The 16,464-nt window shown below is 38.9% G+C and overlaps 1 protein-coding gene across 12 annotated transcripts in view; it reads left to right on the forward strand.

Annotated features, from left to right (window-relative positions):
* Positions 1–2,976: 2,976 nt before the first annotated feature.
* The window catches only part of LOC107126370 (AGBL carboxypeptidase 4), a 1,456,730-nt gene continuing 1,443,242 nt past the window's right edge, over positions 2,977–16,464 (forward strand). For all 12 annotated transcript variants that reach the window (XR_012420370.1, XR_012420371.1, XM_065522893.1 and 9 more), the window contains exon 1: positions 2,977–3,168. Coding sequence is in view for 7 of the 12 variants with exons in the window: in XM_065522893.1 (XP_065378965.1) it covers positions 3,135–3,168 (34 nt within the window). In the remaining 5 variants the exon portion in view is untranslated. The remainder of the gene's footprint in view (positions 3,169–16,464) is intronic.

Genomic DNA, 16,464 nt, shown 5'->3' on the forward strand with positions numbered 1-16,464 from the left:
GTATGTCCTAAGAACATAAATATTGGATGTGGTATGATTAAGTGGGTGTGGCCACAGGAGTAAACGAGAACAAGGCTTGGAAAGAAGTTTATGCCATGAAGGGTCACAGGGGAAACACCAAGTTTTGGTTTGATGTCAGAACACAGGAGCAAGGGGAAATCCTAGGCCAAAGCCTTTATTGGGATTTCTGTGAGAAATGTAAGGTATAGCAGAGTAAACATTTAGGATTGGCTATTTTGAATATTTCTGGTGGGCTGTGCCTATAGATGCCCATCAGGGGGATCTCTCTTTGGTGCTCCTCCATTTTGCTGAGCATGCCTGTGTCATTGCTCTTACCACATTGTTTAGAAATTAATTGTAAACTGAATTTGTGCACGTTAATCCTTTCTTTCTAGTTAGTTTGTAAACTTCAAAGGCATGGTATTTTTGGTCTGAAAATTACATGAGATAACATAGATGAATTTCCTAGCATAGTTTCAGTCTTTCCTGAGTCTGCTACTTTCTGCCTGAAACTTTGTATAAGTCACTTAAACTCTGTGAGCCTCAATTTCGTCTTCTGTACAAGAGGCTGATATTAATACCAATATCATAATGCTGCTCTGAGAATGAAATGAGTTTGTGCATGTAAAAATATGATTATAAATTAAATATGTATCTCATTCCATTCTGCATCTAACTTACTGGCCAGGCACATGGAAGGTATCATTTTAGTAAATGTTTATGGAGGGAGTGGGTGAATCCTACAGGGTATATTTTGCTTGAAAGAAGGCACCTTTGTTGTGGGTGGGTGTTTTCTGTGGAGACAGAAATCATAGGAGGTCTCTGGGGGAGAGAGACCTCCCAGGGACATATGAATGGTAGCATGGGGAAACCAATTCCCAGGAGCCCATGTTGGGGATATTTTCCCCCCAATTCCCATGCTGTGTTATTTCACACAACAAAAGGGAAGTCTCTGAGGACTCCAGCAGTAGTGAAGAAGTCTATACTCCCTCCTGCACTGCTTCCTGAGGAATAGCTGACATAGAGGAGAACTGAACTTGGTCCTGTCAGCAAGCTGGTTTTCCCGGCTTTTCATCTCCTCTGCCCAGTAGGCATTTGTCTATCAATTTTGATGAACAAAACTTTCTGCAGTGATGGAAATGTTCTATACATATGTTGTCCAACATGGTAGCCAGTAGCTACATGTAGGTATTGAGCACTTGAAAAGTGGCTACTCTGATTAAATAACTGAGTTCTAAATTTTACTTAAAATTTAAATTGACCAATGTGGTTCAATTTAATAGTGTTATGTTTGTCTCTTTATCCTCAGCATCTGCACAGAGCCTGGCTCAGAAGAGGCATGGGAGATGTTTGCTTAAGTGAATTATTCTAAACCATGCTAGATTCTTTTATTGGCTGGATTTATACTCATCAAATGCATTTTCATTCATCGCCCTATTTGTGTCTTAGCACAACTCTTTGTGGTAGGCAGGACCTTTGTCTGTTTGTTGGAAGAGGAAACTGAGGCTCAATGAGTTTAAATGATTTGCCCAAGATTATAAAGCTATAATGTCAGTCTGAGTAGAACCCACATCTTTCTCTTTATTTTCCATCTCCCTATACTTAATGTAGTTCTTTTGTTCTTCTTAGCCCTTACTGACTCCTCCGACACCGACATTCCCACAACCCTCACAGCCTTTATATAAGTGTCATTAGGACTGTGGAAACTACATATATATTCATCTTGATAGTTGTGTGGACATGGCTTGTGAATTTTAAACTGTTCAAATGTGAGAGATAATTCTGATAGATATTTTCATGTAACTTTCCGTACAAGATTCTTATCCCTGATTTTAATGCAGATGAATGGATAGTTCCATGCATGTGGCCAGTATCTTACTTAGAAGGCATTCTGGTCTGTCTCTGCATTTCTGCCTCAAGGCTTTCTCTCAAACTCTAGAAGTCTGCTCAGCCCTGGCAAGCATAACCAGGAAATGTGAGGGAGTTCAAGCTGGAAGGTGGAGAGTAACCCTCAACCAACGGAGACAGAAATTAGGACATAAATGCCCCAGCCTCCGTGTTCTTCAGTGGGACAATGGCAGGCACACATTCTGCCCTGTTTTTCAGAGTCTCCAGCAAGATTAAAAATAGTTGTCTACTAAAGCAATCAACTCAACAACACATTTTTCTTAGCGTTTTTCCCCCTTCCGTCTTTCACTCTCTCCACCTCACTTCCTTTCAGATTACCACCATGTTCCATTCAGCAGACATTGACTGACATCCTATTTTGTGTCATGCACCACGCTGCACTGTGGAGTATACAAAGATAAGAGATCAACCCTAGGTATCAGAGAGCTCATGGTCGAGAAGGAAACAATGCATAAAGCATTTGGAATACAGGGCATATACAGGGGATTGTGGGAGGCCAGAGCTGGTCAGGAGAGGTAATGTTCTAGCTTGGTCTTAGAAGATAATGGCGTGTCACTACTGAAAGGTGGGAAAGAGCATCCCATATTTACTGAAAAATACATCAGCAAAAGGATAAGTCTTTTCTGGGGTTGAGGGTTGCTGCTATCACGGAGGGGCAAGGAGCCAGAACCCTTTGGGCCTCTGTGTGTTTGGGCTGGGGTGGGCACACAGTTGGTTTTCAGTGCATTTCAGTTGAAGACAAGTAACCCAGGCAAGCCAAGGGGAGAAGCTTTGGGAAATCAAGAAACCTGTCCCAAGTCCCCAAAGTTGAGCACCAACCACAGAAAAGCCAGTTTAGCTAGTCTGGGCGGTCAGTACGAGGACCCCGGTCGCCGGAAGGAAAGTGCCATCCCTACAGACCTAGCCCCTGCGCTCTAGGGGTGGCGGAGCCTGCTCACTTGCCAGGATGCGGTGCCTGGGTTGCGGAGGAGCACCGCCGCGGAGCCCAGGTCCCTGCTAAGGCCCGGGCTCGCGCCGCGGGGGCGGGGCCTTGGACGCACGCTCCTCCCAGGCGTCCCTCCCGCCCTCAGCCGCGCGCTGGCCGCCCGCGCGCCTGCCGCCCGTTGCCCTGGCAACCGTCGTGCCGCGTCTTCCTGAGGGAGCTCCTGTCAGCCCACTGATCCCACCACCCGCTCCCTACTGCCCCGCGGTCTTCGCGTGGGCTCGGAGGCTGAGGGACAACAAAAATGGCGGAGGGGAGCCAGACGGCGCCTGAGGCAGGTCTGTGGGGGCGGTCGATCTGGGGAAGGCTGAGGCGGCCAGGCTGTCCTGGGTCTCAGGGAAGAGGGGACTCGGGCATGGTCCTACTCCTGAGGAGGCGCCGCTGTATATTTGCGCGGTGGGTTATGACCTCAGGGTCAGGGGTCAAGGGTGGCGTGTACCCCTCTGAATGGCGGTCAGGGACCTCGAAGTCAGGGTGGTGGAGGGGAGTGTGGGGGAGTGTGCACACTTCTGAGAGAGCATGGACCCGGAAGGGGCTGGGACCCGAGGGAAGACACAGGACCCTAATCCTGGGATCACCTGTGGTGAAGGCTAATCCTAGGGCTAGGCGTGTCATGGAAAGGGTGTACACAGCCCTGTGGGAGCATGGGAGAGATCCCTAAAGGGGCATGATTTGGGCTAGGGGTGGGAGTAGGAGGCTCTGACTCTAAAGAGGGAGGTATACGTGGAAGGTGTGTTACTTTAATATCAGACAGTGCCATGGAAAGGAGAGTTAGAGTATTTGTGTTTGGGCATGTTTGGTGTCCTCAGGGTCACCCCTGGGCACAGAGAAATTTATGCAAATAATCCTTGTATAGGTCCTTAAAAAGACAAGAGGCCTTGAGGGGATACCCAGAGCCCCAGTCCTTTAGGAGCCTAGCAAAGGAGGCTGGAGCCTGAGTGTGAGAGTATGTGGGTTCAGTGATCTTGAAGGTCATTCAGAATCAAAGGAGTGCATGTCCACACTTCTGTGGGTGGAACATAGCCTTTAAGGGACAGGGAGACTGACAAGAAGGGAGACCCAGGATCCTCTTCCTGAGGGGACCTCTTGTGCATATGGCTGGGCTTTGTGAGATACTGACTTTAAGTGTCTCACAGGGTCATAGAAGAAAGCAAAGGTTTTTACAGTTTTGAGTATATGGGAGGGAGTTTGACTCTAAATGAGGCTGACCACTGAAGACCTGGATGTTATGGAATGACATGGATGTGTGGGTAGAAAATCAGTGGCTTTGGGGATATGTGTGTGATGGGTGTTGGCAGTGGTATACATAACCTTGTATATGTGTCCTGATCGGGTATTATCATTACAAGAGTGATCCACTTGAATTACTTCGGTCCTGGGGTGTGTGTGTGTGTGTGTGTGTGTGTGTGTGTGTGTGTGGTTATGGTACATACACACACCAGAAAATGGAACTGAAAACTATGGCACCCTCAGAAATGGTTCAAGGAACCATTATCTCTCAAGACCTTCATTATTTCCCTTTCTTTCATGGCATCTCTGTTTTATTGAGTAGCTCCTATACTCATTTTATAGTTTTAGCTCCCTCATAACTTGAACATGCTCATTCCTTTATTCATTCATCCACTCAACAAATATTATTGAGTGCTAACTATATGCCAGGCAATAAGTTAGGCACTAGGAATTTCCCTGCTTTGGATTAGCTTACCTTGTCCTTTTTTCCTTTTTTTCTCATAGCATTTATTGCCTTTGAACATACTATTTAATTTACTTGCTTGTATTACTTATTTCCTGTCTCCTTCCACTACAATGTAAGCTCTACAAGGGCGTTGTTTTATCAATACCACGTGTCTAGAACTAAGTGTTTAGTATGTTCTCTATAAATATTTCTTAAATGAATAACTGAATTACTAATATTGTCTGTAAGTGATATTTTAGCTGACATATGATGGGGATTGGATAATTGAAAAAAAGGGCAAACAGTAGTCCAGGCAGCAGGAAAACCATGTGCAAAGAACCCAAGACAGGGCCGGATGTGGTGGCTCACTACGCCTGTAATCCTAGCACTTTGGGAGGCCGAGGCGGGTGGATCACAAGGTCAGGAGATCAAGACCATCCTGGCTCACATGGTGAAACCCCGTCTCTACTAAAAATACAAAAAATTAGCCAGGTGTGGTGGCACACACCTGTAGTTCCAGCTACTTGGGAGGCTGAGGCAGGAGAATCGCTTGAACCTGGGAGGCAGAGGTTGCAGTGAGCCAAGATCGCGCCACTGCACTCCAGCCTGGGCGAGAGAGTGAGACTCCGTCTCAAAAAACAAAACAAAACAAAACAACAACAAAAAAACCCAAGACTGGTGGAAACATGTTATGCTGTGTTTAAGGAACTGAAAGGAGACAAGTGTGGGTATATGTGGGGCAATGGAAAGAGAGAAGAGGTATGCTGAAGCCAGATCTTCCAGTATTTTGTAGACTATGATATGAATTTGCGTCAGAAATCTTAAGAATAATGGGAAGCCATCGAAGGCTTTTAAATGGAAGCATGCCATGATTAGAATAATTAAAAAACAACTCTGGCTACAATGTGGAGAGTACAGAGGATACAAGAGTCGATATAGGATGTACCCTTCACCAGCTACAGTGAGGAGAGTACAGAGGATACAAGAGTGCATACAAAGAGACTTTGGAAGGTAGCAGTGGAGATGAAGAGAAGGAATTGAGAAATACTTAGGAGCTACAATTAATAGGACTTAGTGAAATATGAGGATGGTGGAGAAGGAAGTATCAAAGACTACTTCTCATTTTCTAATTTGTGCAACTGGATAGTTAGTGGTGCCATTACTGGGATAGGGAGCATTGGAAGGGGCTTTGGGTAGGTGTGAAAGGAAAGATCATGAATTTGGTTTTAGACTATGTGGAGATTGAGGTATCTTTAGGACATCCAAATAAGTGGAGAGATTGACAAGCTGGTTGTATTTACAAGAAAAGTAGAAACTGGCATAGAGATAATTATTTTGACATAGAAATAATTACTCAAGCCATGGGTGTGGATGAAATTGCCTAGAGGGAGAAGAGGCCTGGGATGAAGTGTTGAGTAGCTGCAATATTTCAGTGCCTCCCAAAGAGACTGAGAAGGTTCAACTGGAGAGATTAGAGCACAACCAAAGGAATGTTTCAAGAGAAACGAAATACTCAGTAGACTGAATACTGCCAAGCAATACAAAATGAAGGCTAAAAAACTAGATTTAGCAACAGAGAGGTCATTGGTAACATTGACGGTAGAAAACTGGTGATGGTAAAAAGACAGGTCATTTAGGCGAATAAATGCCTCAGTCTTTGTTTAATTCAAATTTCTGAGAGAGAGAATTTTATTGACCCTCCTTGTCTTTTACCACTAAATCACTGTCCAGTTTCAGGATTGACTGGTTTTAGATTAGGTGTGCAGCTATTGCTGGCTGGAGTCCCCTGATACAAAATATGGCCATCTGGTAATTTCTTATCTCACTTGAAATAGCCAACCTTTATGAAGTGTTTGTTTTGTACCATGCGTTGTACTAAGTGTTTTATACATTTTACTTCAGTCTCATAACAACTCTCTAAGTTGTCTAAGGTTTTCTCTGTGTTTTATACGTGGAGAAGTTTTGGCACAGAGAAGTTGACAACATAATTAAGATCTGCAAATAATTAGTGGAAGATTAGTTTTTTTGACAATTTGAATATTATCCAGATTCATTATTTGGCTTTGTGTTTGTATTACAATATACCACTTTCTGAAGAAATCATAGCCATGATGAAAATTCCTGCCTTACAGGAAATATTCTAAACTAAGCATATTCTAATAAGGTGAAATGGAAAGAAATGGGCTCAGATCCTTGTATAAACCCTACTTCTGTGACTTATTATATATGGACGTTGGACTCAAGTTTTCTGATCTTCAGTTTCCTCATTTGTAAAATGGGGATGATATTTGCAGGATAATTGTGAATATTAGATATCATGTACTTGAAGTGTCCAATAAATGTTATGTCCTTAGTTCACTTGAAGCTTGAATATAAAAAATTTAAATTTATTGCATATACTTTACATATAAAAGCAATTATATAAACATACAATGATGAATATAAGAAATTCTATTTTTTCTTCATTGGTTTTTCACTGCTTTGCTATCAGAAGAAAGACAGACATTAAGTTTTGGAGAATGTAGAATTGTTACCTGAACTATGTATCATAGGACCGATCTCTGTGTGAAGTAGATTTTGAGGAATTTCTTGGAGGAATGAAGGGACACTTAAGATATCTTACGCATGGTTTTATACGTAAAGTATATGCAATACATTTGAAATTTTTTATATCCAAGCTTTTAACAGAGCATGTAGATAGCTCTGTAAGAGGGTCAGATTTACAAAAGGAAGTTTCTTCTTTTAAATCTTGTGCTTTAAAATGGGGACACAAATGTCAGGACTTTTCTTTTTCCCTATAAATTTGATTATCAATACTAATAAAAAAGAAAATCTTACAGTTAGTTACATGTTGGAGTATTAGTCTCATGCAAGATTGCACCTGCTTCTTTTTCTTAGCTTCTTCTCCCTCTGTTGCAGCTATTATAAAAAAAGCTTTTATTTTAATTACGTGGTAAAATAATTTGTTTTTCTATTTTGTCAAGTTATTTTGTGGAGGCCCTGGTAGACAAACATTTTTTTAAATGATGCAGTCTGTTAAAATGGACCTTAATCACTCTCTGTGAAATAAATGGGTCTATTTCAAAAAGCAGTTCTATATGAATCTGAAACCAATTATAGGCAGAATGTTGAAATTGTAAAAAGCCTTAGAAATGAGAATATTGTTTAATAGCTTGTGTTAGTGGTTGGGCAAAGTAGTAGTTAAGCCTTTTTTGTTTTAGTTTCTGTATTTGTTAACTGGGGATGATAACAGCTACTTTTAAGGTGAGAATTAGAGATAAGTTATGGAAAGTATACAATGTCTTACACCCCCAAAGAAATGATATCTTAATTGGTGTGTGTGTGTGTGTGTGTGTGTGTGTGTGTGAGAGAGAGAGAGAGAGAGAGAGAGAGAGAGAGAGAAAAACAGAGAGAGAAAGATAATATTTTTTTTTCCTAAAGGCACAGTAGAAAATCACCTTTAAAATAAGAGGAAATTCAGGTCTGCAGTCTCTTATCTGGCAGGTTTGGATGCAAATATATTTCAGAACTCAAATTTCTTTTTATTATGGAAAGGCAATACTGCATATGTACTGTCGATTACATAATACCCCCAATGGGGTATGAGATAGTACGGTGTAATCAAACACATCAATATCACATTCACAGTAAGTGAATAAAAATTATAAACAGAGTCACATAAATTGGGTTGGGTTTTGCTATCAAATTAGTTTTGGTGCCAAAGTTAGATATTTGGTGATTTTGGAAAAGGGACTGTGGACTTACGTAATTTTATTCATTTTTGGAAATATTTTCAAAAGTTTAAAATATTTTTGTCACTTTCAGATTTTCTATATTATAAGTGAGCTTTAACTTAATATTAAGATCTCAATAGTATTGGAACAGAAAACGCTATTTTTTGACAAAGTTTATGTGCTTGTTTCTTCTAAGGCTCTTTGGATAATGTCTGTATTTCTGAGATCTATGAATGTTGTAATTTGCTTCAGTTTCAGCATCGTGGCTCAGTGTCACTTTCAATGAAAGATACTAAAGATCTATGTATATTAAGAAAGTCAGAGGATGTGAATATTTTGTGTACATATTCTAAACAAAATCACAGCTTTGTCTTTGAGTCATTTAAGAATAGCAGTTTTATGTGAGTTTCAGAGTATTTTCATTAGTTGTTAAATTTCAGCAATGGAGTATTAATTTTAATATAGATTTAGGAAAAATTTCATTCTTAGATGAATTTGATGTTTCTGATTATAAAAATTATTGGAAGTTTAAAAGCTTGCAGTAATTCATTGATAGTGTTCACCATATGGGAATATGCTAATCTTTGCTTTTTATATTCCTCATTTATTTAATGGGATCCATAAAAGAAATTTCTGTTTTTTTAAACTCCAAAGGAAGATGTTTTTTATTGGTCATATATATTTAAGAACTATTGGTTGTATACTTTTGAGTCTCTAAATAGACTTGGAAAAAAGTGTACTTTCATGTCACCTGAAGGAAAACAAAACAATGAAACGCAAAAGGACTTCTAAAATTTTATATAGGATTGAAAACTTTTATATAAGATTGTAAATTCCTAAATAAAGATTTTGAAAAATGTTATAGAAATAAATCTCTTGGGGAAGGGAACATCAAAAACAACCTGCCAATAATTATAGTTTGCTTGTCTTTCTTTCAGGAGTAATAGGTGAATCTCTGTGTCATGGCTTTGTGGAAGAAATTACTATGTATGGGCTGTGTTATTTTATTTATGTATTTATGTATTTTCATTTTTTTTCCATTTCAACTTTTATTTTAGGTTCAGGGGGTACATACACAGGTTTGTTATATGGATAAATTGCATGTTGTGGGGTTTGGTGTACAGGTTATTTCATCACCCAGGTAATAAGCATAGTATCCAATAGGTGATTTTTCAATCCTTACCCTCCTGCTGCTCTCCACCCTGAAGCAGGTCTTGGTGTCTATTGTTCCCTTCTTTGTCTCCATGTGTAATTAGTGTTTAGCTTCCACTTATAAATGAGAACATGTGGTACTTGGTTTTCTGTTCCTGCATTAATTCCGTTAGTATAATGACCTCCAGCTCCACGTTGCTGCAAAGGACATGATCTTATTCCTTTATATGGCTTTTTTATGCATAGTATTCTGTGGTATATATGTATATAATAATTGAGGAGTAGGCTAGGATTTTCGCAGTTGTGTTTGATTGAGTCCTGCTCAACCACCCACTATAATGGATAGGATTGTGATAGGAGGATGTTCGTGTTTATTGATGGGAAAATTTGAAATCGAGATAGGGGCTAGTTTTTGTCATGTAAGGAGAAGTATGCCAGATATTAGAGAAGTTCCTTGGGTCCCCTCTGGGACTCAGAAGTGAAAGGAGGCTATTCCTAGTTTTATAACTAGGGCCGTTATTAAGGATGAAAATTGATTAATAGTATTTATTATTGTTCATTGTCCAGAAGATAGGTGATTGGAAAGGATAGCTATCATGAGAATTACAGATGCGGTTGCTTGTGTAAGGAAATATTTGGTGATGGCTTCTGTAGAGCAGGGAATATATATATCACATTTTCTTTTTTCTGTCCACTGTTGATGGGCTTTGGGTTGATTACATGTCTTTGCTATTGTGAATAATGTGGTGATGAATGTATGTGTGCATGTGTCTTTATGGTAGAACAATTTATATTTCTTTGGGTGTATACTCAGTAGTGGGATTCCTGGATCAAATGGTAGTTCTGTTGTAAGTTCTTTGAGAAGTCTCCAAAGTGCTTTCTACAGCAGCTGAACTAATTTAGATTCCTATTAGCAATGTGTATGTGTTCCCCTTTCTCTGCAGCCTCTGCAGCATCTGTTGTTTTTTGACTTTTTAGTAATAGCCATTCTGACTGGTGTGAAATGGTATTTCACTGTGGTTTTGATTTGCATTTCTCCAATGATTAGTGATGTTGAGCATTTATTATATGCTTGTTGGCCTCATGTATGTGTGTGTTGAGCATTTTTTCATATGCTTATTGGCCACATGTATGTCTTTTGAGAAGTGCCTGTTCATCTCCTTTGCCCGCTTTTTGTTATTTTTATTTTTATTTATTATTATGTTTTGAGACAAAGTCACACTTTGTCGCCTAAGATGGAGTACAGTGGCACAATCTTGGCTCACTGCAACCTCTGCGTCCTGGGTTCAAGTGATTGTCCTGCCTCCGCCTCCTAAGTAGCTGGGATTATAAGCGCACACCACCATGCCTGGCTAATTTTTGTGTTTTTTAGTAGAGACAGGTTTTGCCATGTTGGCCAGGCTGGTCTGGAATTCCTGATCTTAGGTGATCTGCCCACCTTGGCTTCTCAAAGTGCTAGGATTACAGGCGTGAGCCACCGCACCCAGCCTGTTAATTTGTTTAAGTTCCATATAGATTCTGGATATTAGACCTTAGTTGAATGCATAGTTTGCAAAAATTTTTTCCCATTCTGTAGGTTGTCTGATTACTCTGTTGATAGTTTCTTTTTCTGTGCAAAAGCCTTTTAGTTTAATTAGGTCACACTTGTCAATTTTTGTTTTTGTTGCAATTGCTTTTCATGTCTTCATCATCAAATCTTTGCCAGGGCCTATGTTCAGAATGGTATTTCCTAGGTTTTCTTTAGGGTTTTTATAGTTTTAGGTTTTACATTTAAGTCATTAATCCGCCTTGAGTAGATTTTTGTATATGTTTCAATCTTCTGCATGTGACTAGCCAGTTACCCCAGCACTGTTTATTGAATAGGGGGTCATTTCCCCATTGCTTGTTTTTGTCTACTTTGGCAAAGACCAGATAGTTGTAGGTGTGCAGCTTTATTTCTGCTTCCTCTATTCTGTTCCATGAGTCTATGTGTCTTGTTTTGTACCAGTACCATGCTGTTTTAGTTACTGTGGTGTTGTAGTATAGTTTGAAGTCAGGTAATATGATGCCTCTGGCTTTGTTTTTGTTTTTGGTTTTTTTTTTTTTTTTGCTTAGGATTGCTTTGGGTATATTTATGTTTTGAGATACACTGTCATCTAGGCTGCAATGCTGTGGAATGATCATGGCTCACTGCAGCCTTGATTTCCCAGCTCAAGTGATTGTCTCATCTCAGCCTCCCAACTGGCTGGAACTACAGGCACATGCCACTACACACAGCTAATTTTTTAATATTTTGTAGAGGCAAGGTCTCACTCTGTTTCACAGGGTTTTTATTTGTTTTTAAAATTACTTGTTCATTCAAAACTATATTGAATACCTTGTATGCACCAAGAATTGTGCTAAACTCTGGAAATTCACAGATGTATTAGAAAAAGTCCTTGCCTTCAAGGAGCTCCTATCCTAGTGGAGGAGAAATAGAGCTAGAAAATTATCATTCGGGCAACATAGAGTTGTACACAGAATTCTGAGGCCAGAGAATGGTTCCCTGACAGCCTGGGGGTAGTGGTAGTAGTTCAGGAAGGTGTCTTAGATTAGAATAAGGGACAAATTAATTGAGTCTTGAATGATGAGAAGGAATTAGCCCAGTGGAGGTGGTAGGCAGAAGTGTGGAGAGAAGGAATGAAGGGCAGAGAAAGCAACATGTGCATCACAAAGTTGTGGAGGTGAGAGAATAATGCTCACTTAGAATGTTGTTAAAATTGCACACCTATTAACAGAGCTAAAGACTATATTTCTTCCTTTCTCCTCAGATTCTTAAACATTTCTGGAGTCATAGATTCCCTTGATTAACTGATAAAAACCAATGCATTCTTCCTCATGGAAATGCACACTATGTGCAAGCACACAAAAATTTGAAATGATTTCAAGGTATGAAATCCTGAAGCTCAAATTAAGAAATCCTCTGGGCCGGGCATGGTAGCTGACGCCTACCCCAGCACTTTGGGAGGCCAAGGTGGGTGGATCACCTGAGGTCAGGAGTTCAAGACCAGCCTGGCCAACATGGTGAATCTCCATCTCTACTAGAAGTACAAAAAGTAGCTGGGCGTGTTGGCGTGCACCTGTAGTCCCGGCTACTCAGGAGGTTGAGGCAGGAGAATTGCTTGAGCCTGGGAGGTGGAGGTTGCAGTGAGCCAAGACTACGCCATTGCACAGAGCAAGACTCCATCTCAAAAAAAAAGAAACAAATCCTCTGTTCATTAGTTATGAGGTCTATTTAGGAAACTGATCTTGAACGTAGGAATACTTTGGTGAAAAGGGTTGATCTAATAACATTTGTATTAGAGCAGGTTCAAAGCAAATGCTGGCTCCTAAATTGTTTTGTTTATCTTTTTTTTTTCTTTCTTTTTGAGACAGAGTCCCACTCGGCTAGGCTGGAGTGCAATGGTGTGATCTTGGCTCACTGCAACCTCCACCTCCTGGGTCCAAGCGATTCTCCTACCTCAGCCTCCCAACTAGCTGGGACTACGGGTGCATGCCACCACGCCCAGCTAATTTTTGTATTTTCAGTAGAGACAGGGTTTCACCATGTTGGCCATAATGGTCTCAATCTCTTGACTTCGTGATCTGCCCTCCTCAGCCTCCCAAAGTGTTGGGATTACATGCGTGCACCACCACGCCCTGCCTTTAAAACCTCATGTGGATGTATCTGTCTCTGTTGACAGCATGACATAAATAAGGCATGGATTTTGGAATTAGAAAGATAAGATTTAAAACATTCAACTCTACCAATTAATGTGTAATAGTGGTTTCTCTAACCCAGTTTTCATCTTTAAAATGGAGATACTAGTCCTTTATTCAATAGGGGTGTGAGGTATATGTAATGTATATAGTATAGGAGAAACTGTTTTCACTAAGTAATTAGATTAATTGGTACCTTTCATTCTATTAGATATACAGCTTTATACGTGTTTAAAGATCTTCTCCCGTCATGTAACTACCCCAGGTGCTTTAAGAAAACAATTTTATAATTTTATTTGGATGGAACATCAGTCCCTGTGTCATAAACATATAGGAAGAACTTAATAATTTTAATAAAAATTGGAAATATATTCCTAAGCTGTAATACTGTAACTTCTCAATTTAGTAGTGTCATTACCAATGATGTACCACTACAAGAATAGCAGTGATTATGGGAAATGCTAGTAAACTTTTTGCAGCCTACTAACAATTGTAAATGTTTTAAACTTTCCTATAAAAGACTAAAAAGCCTTTATCTCAGTTTAGGTTTATCAAATTGTGGGGTCTTTAATTTGCATCACACATATTATACAGCTGGATGAAAACCAAATGATTTAATAAAAGTGGTGGGTAATTTTTTATTCTTTTCTCTGATGAGACTGATTCTTTTGCTTCAATATAACAGAAACTACGCATGGTCTAGGACTCAGCTTCACGAAAGAAACTTGCCCTTATATTTTGAGGAGGGACTCATGATCTCATTTACTCTTTTTATTAATTCCTATAACCTGATTTAATAAAGCCCTAAAAAAGAGGAATGTTTCTTCCTTTAAATTCACATTTGCTAGTTTGGGACTAATTTCGGGTTGTGTTGTACTGATTAGAGCTTTTCTATTTCTGGGAGATTTTACATTTTGACTAGATCAGTGTATCTTTAATTCGATTGAATTTCTTCAATTAAGGGACTTAATAGACAACTGAAGTACTGTATATATTTTTAATGGAAATTGGAAGTGGTTATATTCTGAGACAATGGGTGTTGTAACTAACTACTGAACCAAATTATGATTCCAGGGTCAAATTACTTTTTGGTGGAAACAAACGAGGACATGTTCTTTTCCTGTATTATTTGTACACTCTTACTATCCAGGTGGTTTCAAGTTGGCAAAAAAGTTGTTCTCAGAAAATTTTACATGTGATCCTGATAAAGTATAATTTTCTTCAGATATCTAATTTTAATGCAGTTTCACATTTAGGTTATCAAAAGTTGCCAACTCACCCTTGAAAACACACTATACACTTAAAAACCTCTGGGAATGAGCTTCTTGTTTTTAGGGTGACAAAAGCATCCTTATCCTATTGTGGTCTTCTCTGAACGTATACATATTTTGAAAGCTTAAGAGTTTTGACTGGTTTTCAAAAACAGGATTAAGTATTATCAGGAGGATAGATAAATTACTTTTGTTGCCGTCCTAGCAAGCTGAATGTTCTTATATTGCTAATTTAAAATTTTTTCTTATTTATTTATTAAAAATTAAAAAAAATTGTGAGTATGCAGTAGGTGTATATATTTATTAGGTTACATGTGATGTTTTGATATAGGCATGAGATATGAAACAAGCACATCAAGGAGAATGGGGTATCCATCCTCTCAAGCATTTATCCTTTGAGTTACAAACAATCTAATTACACTCTAAATTATTTTAAAATGTATAATTAAGTTATTATTGATTATAGTCACCCTATTAGGCTATCACGATAGCAGTTCTTATGGTAGGTCTTATTCATTCTATTTTTTTTCAACCCCTTAACTATCCCCAGCCTCCCACTAACTTTCTCAGCCTTTGGCAAACATTCTTCTACTCTCTATGTCCATGAGTTCAATTATTTTGATTTGTAGATCCCACATATAAGTGAGAACATGTGATGACATATGTCTTTCTGTGCCTGGTTTATTTCACTTAGCATAATGATCTCCAGTTCCATCCACGTTGTTGCAAATGACAGGATCTCATTCTTTTTTAGCTGAATAGTACTCCATTGTGTGTATGTACCACATTTTCTTTATCCATTCATCTGTTGTTGGACGCTTTGGTTGCTTCCAAATCTTAGCTATTGTAAACAATTCTGCAACAAACATTGGAGTGCAGATATTTCCTCAATATACTGATTTCCTTTCTTTTGGTTATATACCCAGTGGGATTGCTGGATCATAGGTAGCTCAAATTTTAGTTTCTTGAGGAACCTCCAAACAGTTCTCAATAGTGGTTGTATTAATTTACATTCCCACCAGCAGTATATGAGAGTTCCCTTTTCTCTATATCCTCTCTGGAATTTGTCATTGCCTGTCTTTTTGACATAAGACATTTTAACTGGGTGAGATGATATATCATTGTAGTTTTGGTTTTCACTTTTCTAATGATCAATGATGTCAAACACCTTTTCATATGCCTGTTTGCCATTTTGATGTCTTCTTTTGAAAAATATCTATTCAAATCTTTTGCCCATTTTTTGATCAGATTTTTAGATTTTTTTTTTTCCTATAGAGTTGTTTGAGCTTCTTATATATTCTGGTTATTAATCCCTTTAACAAATTAACAAATTTAACAAATCTTTTTGTTAAATTTATCTGATAGGATTCTGAATTTCTTCTCTGTGTTATGGGTAGTTTGCAAATATTTTCTCCCATTCTGTGAGTTGTCTCTTAAGTTTGTTTATTGTATGCTTTGCTTTGCAGATGCTTTTTAACTTGATGTGATCCCATTTGTCCATTTTTGCTTTGGTTGCTGAGCTTGTGAGATATTGCTCCAGTAATCTTTGCCCAGTCCAGTGTCTTGGAGAGTATCCCCAATATTTTCTTGCAGTAGTTTTGTAGTTTGATTTCTTAGATTTAGGTCTTGAATCTATTTTGATTTGATTGTTGTATATGGCAAGAGATAGAGGTCTAGTTTTATTTTTCTGCATATGGATATTCAGTTTTCCTAGCACCATTTACTGAAAAAACTGTCCTTTCCCCAGTTGTATGTTCTTGGCACCTTTGTTGAAAATGATTTCATTGTATGTGTGTGGATTTGTTTCTGGTTCTCTATTCTGTCCTATTGGTCAATGTGTCTGTTTTTATGCCAGTACCATGCTATTTTGGTTACTATAGCTGTATCATATAATTGTAATCAGGTAATGTGATTCCTCCAGGTTTGTTTTTTTTTTTTTTTTGCTTTAGGATAGCTTTGGCTCGTGTGTGTGTGTGTGTGTGTGTGTGTGTGTGTTTTGTGTATGTGTGGTTCCATACAAATTTT

Source organism: Macaca fascicularis, chromosome 1, assembly GCF_037993035.2.
Source record: "Macaca fascicularis isolate 582-1 chromosome 1, T2T-MFA8v1.1".
NCBI classification, from domain to species: Eukaryota; Metazoa; Chordata; class Mammalia; order Primates; family Cercopithecidae; genus Macaca; species Macaca fascicularis.